This window comes from Natator depressus, chromosome 14, assembly GCF_965152275.1.
Source record: "Natator depressus isolate rNatDep1 chromosome 14, rNatDep2.hap1, whole genome shotgun sequence".
Taxonomy (NCBI): Eukaryota; Metazoa; Chordata; order Testudines; family Cheloniidae; genus Natator; species Natator depressus.
This window is the reverse complement of record NC_134247.1, coordinates 15,289,238-15,307,145: the sequence shown is the minus strand read 5'-3', so window position 1 is coordinate 15,307,145 and position 17,908 is coordinate 15,289,238. Positions and strand designations below refer to the sequence as shown.

Here is a 17,908-nt window from a genome sequence, read left to right as displayed (position 1 = left end):
GAGCAATAGGAGAAGCCTGGCCGCGTCAGCGTGTGCTCAGCTGCCAAACATGCTCGCGATAATTAAGGAAACCAGAGGGCTCTGGAGGATCAGTCAATCCACATGGACGCTCCTAGGTACCATGCTGGCTAGGGCTGGGAGGAGTCAGTAGGTGCCTGTTGGTTCCAATACTGACCTGGGACTGTCCCAATGCCCCACCTCCAGCTCTGCAAGAGTCCTAACCCTCCTCTTGTGTGGGTCTATTTCCCAGAGATGCTGTGTTACAAAGTGGAATGCCCCCTACACGGCAGGTGGGACATCCGGGATCCAGGAAGAAAGAGGCAGCTTACAGAAATAGGTCGCTTATATGTGCTTTTCCTCCATTGCTCACATTTTACAAAGGTGGGCAACCATACATGTGGAAACTGAGGCATAGAAAGTGGCAGTGATTTGCCCAGGGACACACAGCAAGCTGGGAACAAGGGATCTGGGTCCTGACTCCCAGTTCAGTGCCTTCCCTACCCACTGGGTCATACTGGGCATACCACTGCAGCTGGCTTTGTACTGTCTCCAGCACAGATGGAGCACAAGGCAAAGCAAGGTTTCCCTACGGCTGCAGATTTTGGGGGGTGACTGCACCCCTCCCTTCCGCAGCTGGCACACATCCTTGCAGTGGGAACCCCTGGGCGACAGGCCATACCTCTTTGCGGAGGAAGATTTTCCAGGGTGTAGTGGCATATGAGAAACTGACACTGGCAGTGAGCTTGTAGAGCTGTGTCTTGATGCCCGCATCTTCTTCTGCCATTGTCCAACCAGAGCCTGGATGGGAGGAAAGGAGAGTCAGGGGAGCTCTGGGGCACCATGGGAATGCTGTGTCCCCAGCCAAAGACTCGCCAGGACAGGAGGGAGGCGCTGCATCGTCTCAAAGAGCTACATTTTCAGAAATCAGTGACCAGCCTGTTCTCACTAAACACGTGACCTCACGCACAAAAGGGATAATGGCGTGACTTATCGGGCATGCCTGGCAATGTTTATACACAGTGTTACATATGCAAAGTCCATTCCAGGGAAAGAAATGAGGAACTTGAGAGTTCCAGATGGAACAGCTGCCCTCTTATGCTTACACATCAGAATATGGCCTCACTTCATGCCTTTTTAAATGATTGTTTGTCAAATGATCTAATAGAAACTCTTATACAATCTTACAGACAGTGAGTTACCAGTATGGCACGTAGAGTCTTCATGCTTGGCTTGATTTTTAATTGTCCAGGAGATTGACTAAACAATCTAGGTTTGAAGACAATCAGCTGGGCAGTTTTAAAGTTACAAATGTTTACACGCAAATGGTCTCAACTTTGACACCTCAGAGTTTGGAGACGGCCCACAGACTAAAGACATCCCAAGGTTAAGACTTCCATTATAATTCACTTAGGCATTTTCAAATATCTTGGTTTGCCTGGACTTTCCTCAACACCTGCGTTTTTAGAACGAGTGGGAGAGTCAGGAGGGGCAGTATTCTACAATAGAGCAATTTCTGCCCCATGATAATTGCCATGCACGAAGATACTTGTGGAGGGTGCAATACAAACGGAGTGTTTATTTACAGTAACATCTCCAGTGCTTTTAGTAACATCTCTTAGCGCTTTGCACATCATTAGCACGCTCTCCCCTTGAGGAGCGCAAAGCACTTGATGAATATTTATGAATGAATGGCTCCTGTTGTAATCCAAGGCAAAACTCCCAGAGAATGTAATGGGCGCATCCCAACTCCTCTGTAAGGTAAGGATCGGCTCCATTTTATAGGCTGACGGAGAGTCCACACAGCAAGCAAGACTGTGTCTACACTATGGGGACTATAATGGCATAGCTGTGGCATCCACTGTAGCTATGCCAATGTAGCCCCGTAGCATAGACGGAGCCTGCAGTGATGGAAGGGGTTTTTCCCACTTCCCCAAGCAACTGCGGCTAGGTTGATGGAAACATTCTTCCATCTAGCTGTGTCTACACTGGGGGTTCAGTTGGCATGGCTACTGTGCTCAGCAGTGTGGATTTTTCACACCCCTGAGCACTGTAGCTATGTCAACCTCAGTTTTAAGTGCAGCCCAGGCTTAAATGGCAGAGCCAGGAATAGAGCCAGATCTGTCTCCGAGGCCTATGCTCTAACCACTCAACAATGCTGCCTCTCAGACACGTCAGTTGATTTCTCCGAGTGCGTTGGGGTGGGCTGTGATGCAGAAGGAGCCCAGCCCCTCAGGAGGGCTCTGAAAGGCAGGATCCCTGTGCTTCACATTCCTCACCATTCCAAAGTGCGTCACCACTTTAATTGCAGCTTTGATAACGAGTCTAATACTGAAACTTGGCTGGACTTTGGCAGAGCTTAAGCCCAAAGGTCCTTGGCTTTTCTTAGCTGTAGTGAGATCCGCCCAGCCCCTCTGACGTTTCTACCGATTGCATTCCATTGCACTGACAAGCCAATTTAGTGCTGGCCAAAGTGGCTCAGTCCACAGCACCGGAGGGCGAGGCCCTCGTTTTACCCGCAGCACCAGCATGAGATTCCCTGACACCGCACAACTGGGATGCCTCAACCGGAGCCGAAGGGCCTGCTCTGCGGGACAGAGGCTGTTTCAGGTCCTACGGCCTGTTCACTCCTTGGCCTGTCGGCTGACAGCAACAAACCAATTACCACATGTGCCCATGTGCCCACTGGGAACTGGGCTAAGACCCCCCAAACTCGTTCCACACACACCACTGAAGGGGAAGGGTGTGGCCAGAGGTGAAAGTAAGCCGGTACGCCCCGGTACGGCGTACCGGCAAGAGCTGGTGTACCGTACTGGGGCAGCCCAGCTTCCCCAGGGGGCAGTGGCTGGAGCCCCAGCTTCCCCAGCAGTGGCTGGAGCCCCAGGCCGTTTAAATTGCCTCCAGAGCCCTGCTGCTGGAGCCCTGGGGTAGCGGCTGCAGGGCTCCGGCGGCTATTTAAAGGGCCTGGGGCTCCCCTGCTTCTACTGCCCGGGCCCTTTAAATAGCCACTGGAGCCCCACCGCCGCTACTCCAGGGCTCCAGCGGCTACTTAAAGGACCAGGGCGGTAGAAGCAGGGGAGCTGTGGGCCCTTTAAATTGCCCCCGGAGCCCTGGGGTAATGGGGGCTCCAGCTGCCTCTGCCGCCCCGGTCCTTTAAATAGCCACTGGAGCCCCGCCGCTTCCCCAGGGCTCCGGCGGCTATTTAAAGGGCCAGGGCGGTAGAAGAGGGGAGCCCTGGGCCCTTTAAATAGCCCCCGGAGCCCCGGGCTGCTGCTGCTGCTACCCCGGTGGGGGGGGGCACTTACCTTACAGGGTGGGCTGGCTCTGACCCCCTCAACCCCACCCCTTCCCCCCTAGACTCCGCCCCTTCCAGGGGCCAGAGCTGGCCCCAGGAGTACCGATAAGTCACTCGACTTACTTTCACCCCTGGGTGTGGCATGGAAGGGCCCCGCTCACCTTTCGGCTCAGATTGCTCCGTGGCTTGCTCAGCAGGCAGAAGGGGTGGGGGCAGGAGTGGGGGAGGCGGAGGGATGAGGGAAGCAGCGGGAGCGGCCGGCTGCTGGCGAAAGAGATTCAAGAGAGGCTGCTGCTTTTCCCTGATGGATGTGGCGGTCTCGCCCTTCTTGGTGGGCGGAGGGGGCGGAGCTCCTCTGGGGCTCTTCTTCAGAGAGGAGGGCTGGGAGCAGAGAGAGAAAGCGTTTTGGATACAGTCACACTCTGCCTCTGTGGGTTCGGGGTAGGATGCTCTCCGAGAGCAGCTGCAGGGGCAGCTTGCCAGGCCCTGGGGCAGGAACCACATGGGCAACAATATGGAGCCCCATAAACCGGCAGCCAGGTTACACACAGACATGCATTAATTAAAGCCAGATGTGCAGTAGGCCAGTGCTCAGCGGTGGAGCCACCCACAGCACAGTGGAAAAAAAAGACATCAGCTTGCCAGGATCCCCATGGCCAAGCCAGCACCGGGCGGACAGCAATCCCCAGGTTGGTCTGTCCCTTGGTCAGCCCTGAACACATACTGATATATAACTTGAAGTCATGACCCTGGGGCCCTCCCATCCAAGGCTTTATCAATGAGCATTAGGACCCATAACCCATCCTACCAAGCGAGTGGTATAGCTAGGGTGGTTGGGTTACACAGCCAGCCAGTGGCAGAGTCAGGAGTGGAACCCAAGAGTCCTGGCTCCCAGTCCCCTGCTCTAACCACTAGACAGTAGATCGGAGGATGCTGAAGCCATAATAGGACGTGTGGTGGTTTGGGGTCGGCATGGGAAGCGCTCACCGATTTTGGGGGCTGAGGGCTCGCCATCCCCAGCTTGGCCAGAGCTTCGTTCTTGGGGTCACTCTTCTTCAGGAAGGACTTGGACGGCCTCCTGGAGGGCAAGAGGAAACAGACCTGCCCAGTTTACACATGGGGCAGCATGGCACCAATGCAATCACACAGAGAGCATGGGACACGATTCCTCCCCTTCCCTGCCTGCCCCACCCCCTCACCTGACGGGCACGATGGGCTGTGGCTCCGGGGCTGGCCGGCTCTGGTACATCTTAATAATGTTGCGGATCTCCCGGCTGGGCTCTCTCTTTGGTGCCGACTCTGCAACCACCACAGGGCACGGCTCGTTCTTTGCTTTCTTCTCTTGCACTTTCTGCTTTGGCGCGGGACGTGGCGAAGGGGGCACCGGGGCTGCGGGGCAGGAGGGTATTTACCAAGGGAGCCGGTGAGCAGCATAAGAGAAACCTCCTCTCTGCACTAAAAGCTGCCTCTTGTTCTCCAGAGGGGCTCCACGCCCCTGGGGGGCTCCATCACTCTTTCCCAGGTACCCCTGCTCCCCAAAGCCCATGGCCTTCTCCTCCCTAATCCGCTGCTTCATTCCAGGCTGGACTGCAAGAGGCGGAACAGGGAGGTCACAAAACCAATGAACGCTCGTGCAACCCTGCACGACTGTGCAGGACATCAAGGCTGGGTTCACAGCTACACAAAGCCGGAGTGAGGCAGGGAGGGAGGGGCATTTGTGTGTTGCTCAGTGGCCTCCAGAAGTTCCCCATTCAGGTCTCCCAGATCAAAAGGATGGCTGCCAACCTCTTGCCCTCTCACCATCAGCTGCAGGAGGCCTCAGAGGCAGTGGGACCAGCGTGTTTCCACTCTACCAGAATGGGGGGAGCGCAGGATTTCTGGCATCTGCACCCTAAGCAGTCGGAAGGGGTGGGGCCGCTAGCACACAGTTCCAGGGGCCTCACTGCTGCTCCAGGGGCTGCAAGGAGTCGTTGTGGGGCTTGGGGGAGAGCTTGGGCAGGGGACAATAGGATCCTTTGACTCTGTCGAGAATCCAAGGGAGCAGGGTCCTGCACAGGCGCTCAGCCCCCTTAGGATCTGGCCCTGCATTGGGAGAGCTCTCCACCTGCCAGGGTCTCACACCCTCCTCAGCGCACGGCCTCACCTGTCTCTGGTTCTGGGCTGGACCGCTCTTCCTCCTGCTGTGGATTTCCTGGAGGGGTCCAGCTCTTGGAAGGGGGCCTGACTTTCTTCAACTGGATATTTTGCTGTCCTGAAAGGAGAGGAGGGCCCGGGGGTGAGCACAGAGCAGGCAAGGTCTTTCTAGGTCTGGTGGTGCCAGGCCCTATGCTTGCCACGCTGCTGCTGGAGCAGGCAGAGTTCTGTGTTAAAGCGCCACTTGCTCTGCATGGGGGTCACATCCCCCGCACGAGTCACACACACTCTCCAACCCAACAGGAGACCCCAAAAACCCTGTGAGCCTCCCACTCAGAACCAGAACCCAGCCCATCACGGGCCAGGATCACACAGGGCTTGGAATGAGTTCTGCACATACACCTCCCGTTCTGGGCTTCACGCTGCTGCACCAGGAGCTGCTTCAGGAACAGGCTGGCTTACGGCTGCTAAAGCCAGGGGAGGCTGGGTCCCGTTTGGGGTGAGATTCACAGCCTGGCAGCAACTCACCCATTTTCTGGAAGTACTCCCGCTTCTGCTGGAAGGTGTCTTGGAAGTCTGAGTCCTTGTCACTATCTGTCAGCTGCTCTTCCGGGTAGACGTCGATCTACAACACCCGCCCCCCAAACAAGCCCAGTTAGGACTGTTGGTGGACACACATACAGTATGGGGCATTTTCCTCTGTCCTGGCTGACCACGTAATCCCCTTAACTACTCCCTTTCTCTCTCTCTCTCTCTCTTACACACACAGATGGGGCCCACCGGTGCAGTTCAGACTCCGATCTGGATCCAGAACTTCCCCCAGTGCCGGGAGTGTTCGGATTGATCCAGGCTCGGACCCTTTTCTGAAGTGTGTGTGTCAACTGTGCAGACAGCGCTATATGAAATAGACAATAGTTCCTGCTGAGCTGCACTGAGAGCCTCCCCTCACACACACCCCTAGGGAGACCCAGCTCCGCCCACACCCCTAAGGAACCTGAGCCCAGAACCAAGGATGGAGGCAGGAAGGAGAGCGAAGCCCCTGTCCACACCCTCAAGGCAGGTAACTGCAAGACAAGGCAAGGGATTCAGGCCTGGTCTACACTTAAAACTTAGGTAATCCAGCTACATTGCTCAGAGGTTTTAAAAATCCACACCCCTGAGCACTGTAGCTCGGGGATGCAGCCAGGTGGGCAGAAGAATGCTGCTGTCAGTGTAGCTACTGTCACCCGAGGAGGCTGTGTTACTACAGCGATGGAAAATCCCTGTCTGTCAGCGTAGGCTGCGTCTACACGACAGGGTTGTGCCAGCATGGCAATGACGCCATGGCTGTGCCAATGTAGTCCCCGTGGCACAGACATGGCCTGAGTGTTGAGACTTTTGACATTGATGTCAGTGAAACTGCAGGGTTTGCATGGACATCAGGGCCAGATGGGAATGAACCGGCAAACCCTGCAGTTTCACAGACGTCAGTGGCAACCCACCCCCCAGCATTTGGTCCTGCATCTTTAATCCTCTGTGAGTGAAGTTTGACAGGACTCAGCATGGTAGCTGTATACAACTCTCTGAGCGAGGCTCTCTACCACCCCCCTCCACCTCCACCAGGCTACTGGAGGAACAGGGGCACCGTCACATGGAAACTCAGTTTGCTGCTGGAGACAGCCTGGCTGGTACCGGTTCTGCTGCATCAGCCAGGGGCTCTGGTGTCTTAGCTGCTGGTGCAGCATTCTTGTGGTTATTGGTTCTCTTTGGTTTGGGAGCTGGGGCCGGGGCCGGGGCCGGGGCCGGGGCCGGGGCCGGGGCCGGGGCCGGAGCTGGAGCTGGAGCTGGAGCTGGGGCTGGTTGTGGAGTCAAGGCTCGTCTTGGCCTTGAGGGCTCAGGAGATCTCTGTCGCTGCTGCTGCTGGGAAATTGTCATGGCCTGAAGGGTCATCTGCTGAGCCTGGAAGAAGAAATCCAAGTCTCCATGACCTCTGCATACCCACACACCGGAGACGGGGCAAACCCTCCCCCATTCTTCCCCCAGGAGGCACAGAACCACTCCTCTCCTGAACAGGCCTATTCATGTAGCTTTTCGGGGTTCCCCAGTGTTATGGGCTAAGGCACTCCCAGACCCACCACAGCCCAAGCAGGCACGCTCAAGGAACTCTGGATCCCCACCACACCATCCATGTAAAGCGCTCAGTGATGAGGTTGTTCCATCAGAGTGTGTAAACGTACTGTCAGGCGCTAGGCTACGGAGTTAATACATCTTGGGCCAGACAGAAAGAGATGCTGCAGGATTTGTATCCCCAGTTACTCCCCGGTTGGCTGCTGTGGGCTTTTGTTTCTAGTGCTTCGAGCTGGGGATTCCTGTGGTCTATTCCCAGCTTTGTCACTCACCCATAATGTGGCCGTGGGCAAGTCACTTACCCTCTGTGTGCCTCAGTTTCCCCTTCTGCACAATGGGGATAATAAGGGTTCCTCACTTCACAGGCTTAAGTGACCAAATCTTTACACTTACACACACCGGTTAATACCCTCAGAGGCACATGGCAGAGAAATTCAGCATGTCAGGGACAAGCTAGACTGGGCTCGGTGGGGAAGGGAATGGAGCTCAGCCCTCTCAGTGCATTCACCCTGGTGCTTTCTCTCCTCAGAGAGATGTGCCCCCTCCCCCATTCCCTTCCACTCACCATGAGCAGGGCCTGCTGGTTGATAAAGGCTTGCTGTTGTGCTGCGAGTTGATTGGGATCCACAGCTGGGACCATGGGCTGGGGCGCAACCATGGCTGGGAGAGAGAGAGAGACGACACAATAAAGAATAATGGGGCCAGTGCAGCTGCCCTCCCGGTGGGGCAGGCGAGTGCCCACTAGGGTCCACTGCACATCAGGCTGGGGACACAGAAGTGTCTGGGGTGCAAGCGGTGAGTGTAATGAAAAATGAAATGAAAATTGGGGCAAATGAAAAATCAGAGCCTGATAATGAGGTGCACATGGCAGAACCGAGCCCACCCCAGGAGTGTACCTCTTAGCTTGCCCACCTGCAAACAAACAAGAGATTGTCCTGGGCCAGTCCAAGTTGGGTGACTATACTCTGCCTCCCTCCCTAAACCCCTCCTGCACTTTCAATTGGATACGACACACATTTTCCATTTCCTGCTCTAAACTATCGTGCGTGGCCATAGGGCTGTTGAACAGCCATGCTCCAACACAGAGGTGGCTGCATTTCAGGGGTGACTGCTACAACTCCTGTATGTGTCATCTGTAAAGTGCATCATAGAATCAGAGAGTTCAAAGGGACCCCAAGGGTGAAAGGCCAGTGTAAATATACTCACTCAACGCCCGCCCATCCCCTCATTCCAAAAACGGTACCACCCCTTTTATTTACTGGGACATTTTTGCATTTTGTTACCTGGCATGGGTGCTGGCATCATTGGCATGGGTGCTGGCATCATTGGCATGGGTGCTGGCATCATTCCACCCATCGCTGGCATGGGTTGGTAAGTTGGTACTTGCATCATTCCAGGATAGCCTAGGAGAAAAGATGCCACAGGGCAACAATCACAGTCAGTGACTCCCAAGTAGGAAAGCGCTTCTCTGCCCCAGGCAGCACCCCGTGCAGACCTGCAGCCGTTGGCGCTCCCAATGTCTACAGCGCACGGTGACATGCGATGGGGCTTCCCATCACTCCCAGCAGGCTATACAGCAACATCCGGGCAGAAATCGTCAGGAGAACTGGCCAAGCGGGAGGGGACGCCTGGCAGATTAGCACAGACTAACCCCACTCAACAGCATGCTCTGGGCTCTGCACCCCACCCAGCCTCACTCTGCACCCCTTGTTCCGGCCCAACCAGGAAGCTACTGATCCCAAGAAACCAGGTCTGCAGGATTTGTGTTTAGAAGGGAGAATGTCTTCAACTGCTGGGCAAAGCTCTCTGGACCTGCCACACCCAGCGCTTTGATAGTCCCCCCCAAAACGTGGCTGGATGGGCAAACAGCCCAGAGAAGACACAGAACGGAGCACCAGGACAGGATGTGGGGAAAAAATGTCCTCCCACTCCTGGAATAAGCCCCTGCTGCGCACCAGGCTGTGAAACAGGAAGGCCACTGTGTACAAAGCTGGTAGCTCTTGTGGCATCCAGGCCATGGTCACTGCTAGCAGAGAACAGGAGGGTTTCACGCCCTCCCGTAGAGCCACAGAACGGTATAGACCTGCCCCATGGCCCTGTTCCAACCCATTTAAAAACACCCCAAGAGAGAACCCACATGCCTCGCTGATTTGTTAACTAGCCGTGTCTGGCAATTGGCCACGCTGCCGTGATTTGTAATAGCCACAAGTGTGTCCCATGGCCATGCCCCAAAGATCTGCAATAGCTACGGATTTCCCCCCAAATCCATCTCACAGACTTGCAATAATCATTAAGCTGCCCGTATGTCCCATGTTTGCAACAGCCACAGGTATTCCCACGGCACCGCTTGGCTATGCCCCACTGAGATATAACCTGGACTCCAAGCCAACAGGCAAAAAAACAGAGAAAGAGAGAGAGAACGAACACACCCAAAGGCAAGAGCAAGAATCTGAACATGGTTCAGACTTACTAACCCTCTGAATAGCTCGGGATGATGGGGAAGGGTGGGAGGAAGCAATAAAAGAGATTAAAATCCTCCACTCAGAGGCAGCCCATGCTGTGGAGGGTGATGGATCTGTTTAGTGCTGTGGGAAGGGCTAAGGTGGACCCGAGACACCACTGATGTGCTTATGGGGCGGGGGAGGGGCGAGCCATCTCCAGGTTCAACATGGAGAAAGGTGTCAGACTCCTGGCAGGAGGAGACATTGAGCACAGCAACTCGGTGGTTGCCCGGGGTCAGTCTGACTCTGGGAGAGGAGCACGGTGGCACCCTCTAGTACAGGGTAGGTATAAAGGGTAGACATAAATGGTCAGTTTTCAGAATGGAGAGAGGTAAATAGTGGTGTCCCCCAGGGCTCTGTTCTGGGACCAGCCCTATTCAACCTATTCATAAACAATCTGGAAAATGGGGTAAACAGTGAGGTAGCAAAATTTGCAGATGATACAAAATTACTCAAGATAGTTAAGACTCAGGCAGACTGCAAAGAGCTACAAAAGGATCTCTCAAAACTGGGGGACTGGGCAACAAAATGGCAGATGAAATTTAATGTTGATAAATGCAAAGTAATGCACATTGGAAAGCATAATCCCAACAATACATACAAAATGATGGGGTCTAAATTAGCTGTTACCACTCAAGAAAGATCTTGGAGTCATTGTGGATAGTTCTCCGAAAAAATCCACTCAATGTGCAGCAGCAGTCAAAAAAGCAAACAGAATGCTGGGAATAATTAAGAAAGGGATAGATAATAGGACAGAAAATATCATGTTGCCTCTATATAAATCCATGGTATGCCCACATCTTGAATACTGTGTGCAGATGTGGTCACCCCATCTCAAAAAAGATATATTGGAATTGGAAAAGGTTCAGAAAAGGGCAACAAAAATGATTAGGAGTGTGGAATCGCTTCCGTATGAAGAGAGATTAATAAGACTGGGACTTTTCAGCTTGGAAAAGAGACGGCTAAGGGGAGATATGATTGAGGTCTATAAAATCATGACTGGTATAGAGAAAGTAGATAAGGAAGCGTTGTTTACTATGTCTCATAACACAAGAATTAGGGGTCACCAAATGAAATTAATAGGCAGCAGGTTTAAAAACAAACAAAAGGAAGTATTTCTTCACACAATGCACTGTCAACCTGTGGAACTCCTTCCCAGAGGATGTTGTGAAGGCCAAGACCATAACAGGGTTCAGAAAAGAATTAGATAAATTCATGAAGGGTAGGTCCATCAGTGGCTATTAGCCGGGATGGGCAGGGATGGTGTCCCTAGCCTCTGTTTGCCAGAAGCTAGGAATAAGCGACAGCGGATCGATCACTTGATGATCACCTGTTCTGTTCATTCCCTCTGAGGCACCTGGCACTGGCCACTGTCAGAAGACAGGATACTGGGCTAGATGGACCTTTGGTCTGCCCACTAGGGCCATTCTTAAATTATGTTCCAGGGCTACTCCCCAGAGCATTGCAGCCTCCCGAGGGGGCACGCGCTGACCCAGTCGAGAACACACTGTGAATCAATCAGTTGAGCACGTGGCCTCACCTCGTCCTAGAGACCAGCTGGCCCACTCTAGCTCACACCCCCCTACGGCCCAGCAGCAGTCCCTGACACAGCTTCTCCACATGCTGACCCAGGATGCCCACCCCCCTACTGACCTGCAGAAGGAAAGACTCCTTGCTGAGTGGGTCCAATCTTTCCACCTCCTTTCATGCGTCCAGCCAGGCTCCTTCCATTTTCCATATCCTACAGAGAGAGAGCCCAGTGTTACACGGCTCACCAGGACAGGAGGTGGGGCAGATGGACAGACAGAGTGTGCAGCAGGGCAGACAGACACACACAGGCATGCTGGGATCACATCTCCCCATCCCACCGAGCTGAACTTCAGGGAAGGAACATACAGAATGACACAGGCAGAAGGAGGGAGAGAGGGAAGGAAAGGCAGCTGTAGACAGACAGAGGGGAGGAAGCGGCATGAGACTTACTGGCACTCTGGACCCTTGATGGAGCACTGGGTCGAAGAGGTCATCCACATAGTGCTCTAGGCCTTTGGGGGTCCTTGGGACACCTTGGACTCCCAGCTCTGGGAGCAAACAAGGGTCCAGTTACCAGTTAGGTGTGGAATAGCTCCCGCTCCCTTCCGCAGTCTCATTACACTGGATATGAGCCCTCCCCCACCCCCTGCTTCCCTGAGTGCTGCTGGCTTCGGCCACTCATGCACTGGGGTTCTACTCTGTCTGACTCCTTGAGTGCCTGCCTCGCTCCTGAGGAGGAGCTCACCTGTGTAAACGTTCTCAGTGTCCAAGGACGGCGGCGGAAAGGGAGGAGGGAAAGATGGAGCCTGAATGCCTGGTGCAGGAGGGATGTCCCAGTCCATCCTGTCGGAGGGAAAGTCAGAGAGTTGAGAAAAGCACTAAGTGCTGGGAGTGGGGATGTATGCTTGGGAGGCAGCAAGGGGCACTCACATGTCCATAGAGGCGCTCCGGGACAGGCTCCCCTCCCACTCGGGTGTGATGGGATAGTCAGTCAAGGACAGGGAAGAGTGGCCGGCCTCCTCCATCTCTCCAATGAGATCCAGCATGAAGTCACAGCCAGGCAGGTCCCACCACACCTCACCTCTGAGCATGGAGACGGACCACCCTCGAGGGTCCTTATCCAAACCCCTGAGAATGGGAGAGCAGGGAGAGAGAGGGAAAGGAAGAGAATGGCAGATTCAGCGCAGAGGAACACCAGGGCGATGGGGGAACGGAGGGAGGAAGATATGGTGAGAAGAAGAGAGTTCAATTTTTTTTTCTAGTCCAGGCTGGTTATTCCTCCCCTCAGCAGACTGCACCCAGCCCCCAGCTAACCCTAACCCTCCCCCAGCATATATGGATCTCTCCTCATAGCCCCCTGTGAGGGACAGATCACCATCCCTGTTGTTCAGAGCGGGAGAGTGAGACAAGGAGTGATTAAGTGATTTGCCCAAGATCAGATGGAGAATCTGGCAGAGCCAGGGACTGTACCCAGATCTGCCAATTCCCACGCCCCAAGGCCATTCTCTCTCTCCCCAGGATCAACGGTCCTCCCTCTCTCCCTGCGCTCTGAGCTAGGACAGACACTGGGAGACACACAACTCCTCCTGACTTGAGAGCACTTCACTGGGCTCTGCCACACAGGGTTTCACCAGCCCCATCTTGCTGGCCTGCCCAAAGACAGTGTGGCCTAGTGGATAGAACACAGGACTGGGACTCAGGAGACCTGGTTTCTATTCCTGGCTCTTCCAGTAGCTGCTGGTTGACCTCAGGTAGGTCATTTCCTAGCCCCGTGCCTCAGTTTCCCCATCTTTAAAATGTGGACAATGATACTGATCTCCTTTGTAAAGTGCTTTGAGATCTATGAATGAAAAGTGCTATAAGAGAGCTAAGAATCATTATTATCCTCACCACCACCACCCTTTTCGGGTTCATCATCTGCACCCCTCCCCCCCCACACACACACAAAGCAGGCTGCATCTGCACATCAGTGTCAAAAAGGACTACAGAAGAGAAAGTCATAGGAGGCTCCATGCCATATCGTGGAGTCCTTGATTCCACCCACCCACCTTTCAATCTCTTCCCTTCCGTCCAAACCCAACCACTTCCCACAGTACTAAACCATTCGGAGTTAGAACTGTTCAGTCCATAGAGGCTCAAGAGCCCAAGCTATTCACAGAATTCTATTCTGAAATAATGGTTGCAAACTCTCATGCTTCAGGGCAGGAGCCAACCACTAAGGGCCTGGGGTCAGGAAGAATCATTCCCTCGTACTCTATAATTGTCCAGTATGGAGTTTCTGTCAACTTCCTCTGAAGCAGCTGGTGCTGGCCACATTCAGAAGTGTGATCCTGGACTAAATGAGCCAGTCTGGCAATTCTTATGTTATTGGAGGTATAAACAGTGCAATCCCATGCACAGGTACTGGAGAGAGAGAGAGAGAACAGGCGATGGTCGGAAATGCAACTATTCCAGGGATGAATTTATTACTCCTGGCCTGCAGCCCTGCCCAATGTGAACCCAAAGAACAACAGCACTCCCCCCTTGGCCTGTACCTTGAACTCAGGATCCAGCCTGCATACTGTTCCCCTGTTGTCCAGGACTCTACTTCAGCAGAGAACATCTCCTCTAGCCCAGGAAAGAGAGAGTCAGCATAGAGCCTTCCACAGAACCCAAAACAGCACAAGATGGCAGCATGTGGAGAGCCCTGTTGGAGGATCTCACACCCAGGCTGCTAAGGAGACCCAGAGGGGCCGAGAGCAGGTTGAGCACTCTCTCTGGACTAGCACATGGGGGCTCCATTACTGTGTGCTTGCCAATGCCAGGGCATTCTGGATCCCATGTGTGTAAGTTCTAATCAGTAGCCAGGTGCCTGTAGCCACTCGCTGCAGAAGTCCAACTTGTGTCACCTGAGGCCTGGTTTGCAGAGGTGCTAAGCACACACTAAGTTACAAAGGCAGTACGTTAGAATGGAAACATTCTGGGGGAGGGAAAAAAGCCGGGAGTGGAGGTTCAGCTAATCAGCGAACAGCAGGGAAAGTGGCTCATGCTGGAGGACACAGAGCAATGGGGAGCAGGGGAAGAGGCAGATTTTGTCCTAGCTGGAGCAGGAACAGCGAGTGATGGCTGCAGCCAGGGCACCAATCCCTGGTTAGATGGGCCGAACCCAAAAGAACTGAAACTCTGGCTCTGGCTCTAGATGAGCCTCCAGCCTCTGTCTCTACAACAGGCAAGACCCTGAATCCGAACAACCTCTGACGTTGGGAGGGGTTGGGCACCGGGTTCAAACCCTCATGCTCATGCCAGCAAGTAGCACAGGTCTTGTGCCCACTTCCAGCCATGGGAAGGTGAGCCTCCTTTCTAACTCCTGCGTCAGCAAAGGCCTCGTAGGGGCTCGCAGTTGGGAAGGGCAGGAGCTAGTTACCGTTATAGGTGAAGACATCCAGCACCATCTTCCCTCTCCTCTGGTTAGCGGTCCACTCCAACAGGGTGGGAGGATGGGCACGGGAGACCTCAGGGTCCGTGTCGGTCTGCTGCATTGCCATGAGGATCTTGCGCTGGCAAACGGCGTTGTAGCCTTCCAGCCCGTGGTCTGACACGAACCTGTAAACCAGGCAGCTGCCTTTAATACACGCTGCTCTTCTCCGGGAACAGCAATAAAAAAGGAGCCATCTCTCCCCCTTCCTTACTTCAGCAAGGGCTTCTCCAGTGCTGGCGAAGGGGTAAATGTGCTCAGGAGTGCAGCCATCAGAGTATAGCCTCGCTGGCTCTGCTCTGTGTCTGGGTTCTTCCACACCTGGCTGACCACCTGACTCAGAATCTCATTGCGCAGGGCCGGGTTGCCCAGTCCTCGGCTGGTGATGTAGTTACCCAGGAGCACTTCCTGCCAGCTCTGGAGGTTCCTGTCCCCGATGAACCGAAGGATCTAAAAGAAGCCCAATGGAAAAGCAGCAAGGGGCTTAAACCAAAACATTCAGACCCAAGCTGCAATTGCAGGTACCTCGCATTTCCGGAGACATCTGAACTAGGAGGTTCAGTTGGCCCCAGGAGCCCTCTACAAAATTCAGATCTGAATTGGGGTTCAGATTTCAGGCACCCCCAAGGTTTAGGAGAATTTGGGAGGCAGCGTGTCATGGGGATAGGGCATCAGACTGGAAGCCAGGACTCCTGAGCTATATTCTTGACTCTGCCATTGACCTGCTGTGTGGTCTTGGGTGAGTCACCTTCCCTCTCTGGGCCACAGTTTACCTGTCTGTACAGTGAAGGAAATGATGCTCACCCCGTCTTTGTGAAGAGCTCTGAGATCATTATACTAAAAAATGCTAAGTGTTATGGAGGCATTAGTAAAAACTCCATAGTTAAGGCTGGGCTGATTATTGCACTTAAAGCAGAGATTTGACCTCTGGTTTGTATGAAAAACACTGCACGTTTCCCAAAATTACAGCACTTCCTCTTTGACTACGGAATGAAGGTTCTGAGAATTCACAAGAAAACCTATGAATAAGGTTAGGAATCAAAATTATTGTAAAGTAGGCCCTTTACAAATTTTTAGCACCCAGGCTGAGACTCTTTTGTCTCCAATGGTAACAGAAGAGACTCTTCAAACTTCCTGTATGGTTAAAACTCACTGAAATCTTGTACATAGGCCACATTTTTAAAAAGCGTTACTTATCCTTTTCCTCATTATTTCCACTATCCTGGAAGTTGGAAGGGTCTGTGCTGATCTGTTAGTGAGATCTTTGGAGACAAAAGAAAGTTCTGATTTAGGGTACTAAATTTCTTAATTAAATTAATGTGTAATTCAATTGAATACCTAAAGTCATCAACAGATTTACATGTAAATTCTCAGAACATCCATACTGTACTGAAAGAGTAAGTGCTGCAATTTTGAAGAAGATATACTGTATTTTTAATACATGATAAAGAGGCTGGATCCCCTCTTTAAACAAAAATCTCTACTCCTTTCCACGTACAATAGCACTGCTACCGAAGACACCTCCATAAGACAGTAAAGCAGACAATTCCCTCCCAGAGACAATAGAACATGGGTAAAGTCACAGCTCTGCTGTTTCAGCATGGACTGTAAGATTGAGTTGCATTTTTTAAAATATATAGACTCAATCACAGAATAAACCAGTTAGAAGGGAAGCCACAAATGCTGCAAAATGCAACATAATGGAAAGGAACAGCAGCCATGCTCAAAGTCTCATTAAACTTTGAGCCATCAAGGTATACACATGCCTACACTGAAAGTCACTGCACGATTGTATTGCTGTAACTCCGACCTCCTTCACTCCACCCTTTCCCTGTGGTTTGTCATTCTCACATGTTATATCAGGTTTGTACGATTAGCCCCATAAAACACTTTCGAACATAAGCATTAGTATAGACATTTACATTTACATTTAGTACAGCCCTCCTATCCCGTGCAGTTTCCTCTCAGGACACTTGCCTTAAACATATCAGGTGATCCTGGCCATTTTTCCTAAACTATTTTGAGGGCCCGCTTCAAACCTCCCCACCCTGTCTATGCATTCCATTGCTGGCGTTGAAAAACCACTAGTGTTTTATTTAACCAGAGTAAACATAACAAACCTCAAAATGGTGCTCAGTAACCCTTCTACTTCCCACTGCTAAACTTACCAGAGCCTTTCCTTCCTGACCACAGCCCACCTTCCCAACCCCCTGTGATCCTGCGCCCTCCCTCCTCCTGAGCCAGCCATGACCCTTCAATTCTCCCATCTGGGGGAGCTTCCGTTCAGGAGTCCAAACCTCTGTGACTCTGTGTCCCTAACACATATGTGCTTTTGATCTCCATACAACAACATGCCCCAACAGACAATTTCACTTTACTCTTTACTCTAACAACCTCTCACGTCATACAATTTAAAGTTAACATAGTCCCTTCTCCGTCCACGCTGGGTGTTGCCCCAAACCTCTTCCTCCCTCCCCCATTCACACACAAAACCCTCATCCAACCCAGGCTAGCTGGCCCAGCTGGGGCTGTAGGCTAAAGTGCTTTCACTCAGGCTGGTAACCCACCCCCTTTGCTGTGTGGATGCAGGCTAAACCACTAGAGTGTTGATTAGGGTGACCAGACAGCAAATGTGAAAAATCGGGACAGGGTGTGGGGGGTAATAGGAGCCTATATAAGAAAAAGACCCAAAAAATCAGGACATCTGGTCACCCTAGCGTTGATAGCCCGGCACTGTCTTTCCACAATCTCCGCCCCCCCGCCCTCATGTGCCCAGAAGGGCAGAAAAGTTCTCCCACCATTCACTGGGACAGAACCAAAGAGTGGCTCAGCTTGGTGCAGGGCTAAGAACCATGGGATATGCCCCCAGAAGCCCATGCAATGTACAGGAGT

General features: G+C 52.8%; 1 protein-coding gene across 1 annotated transcript in view; it reads right to left on the bottom strand.

The window, feature by feature from the left end:
- MYO15B (myosin XVB) overlaps positions 1-17,908 on the bottom strand; it is a 44,582-nt gene that overhangs the window by 18,992 nt on the left and 7,682 nt on the right. The window contains exons 6-21 of the mRNA XM_074971091.1: positions 15,231-15,466; positions 14,966-15,144; positions 14,097-14,169; positions 12,493-12,690; positions 12,308-12,405; positions 12,013-12,110; positions 11,686-11,773; positions 8,815-8,934; positions 8,097-8,191; positions 7,097-7,363; positions 5,954-6,050; positions 5,436-5,543; positions 4,492-4,681; positions 4,280-4,370; positions 3,454-3,673; positions 680-798 (exon numbers count right to left, since the gene is read on the bottom strand). Of these exons, the coding sequence (XP_074827192.1) occupies positions 680-798; positions 3,454-3,673; positions 4,280-4,370; positions 4,492-4,681; positions 5,436-5,543; positions 5,954-6,050; positions 7,097-7,363; positions 8,097-8,191; positions 8,815-8,934; positions 11,686-11,773; positions 12,013-12,110; positions 12,308-12,405; positions 12,493-12,690; positions 14,097-14,169; positions 14,966-15,144; positions 15,231-15,466 (2,277 nt within the window). The remainder of the gene's footprint in view (positions 1-679; positions 799-3,453; positions 3,674-4,279; positions 4,371-4,491; positions 4,682-5,435; positions 5,544-5,953; positions 6,051-7,096; positions 7,364-8,096; positions 8,192-8,814; positions 8,935-11,685; positions 11,774-12,012; positions 12,111-12,307; positions 12,406-12,492; positions 12,691-14,096; positions 14,170-14,965; positions 15,145-15,230; positions 15,467-17,908) is intronic.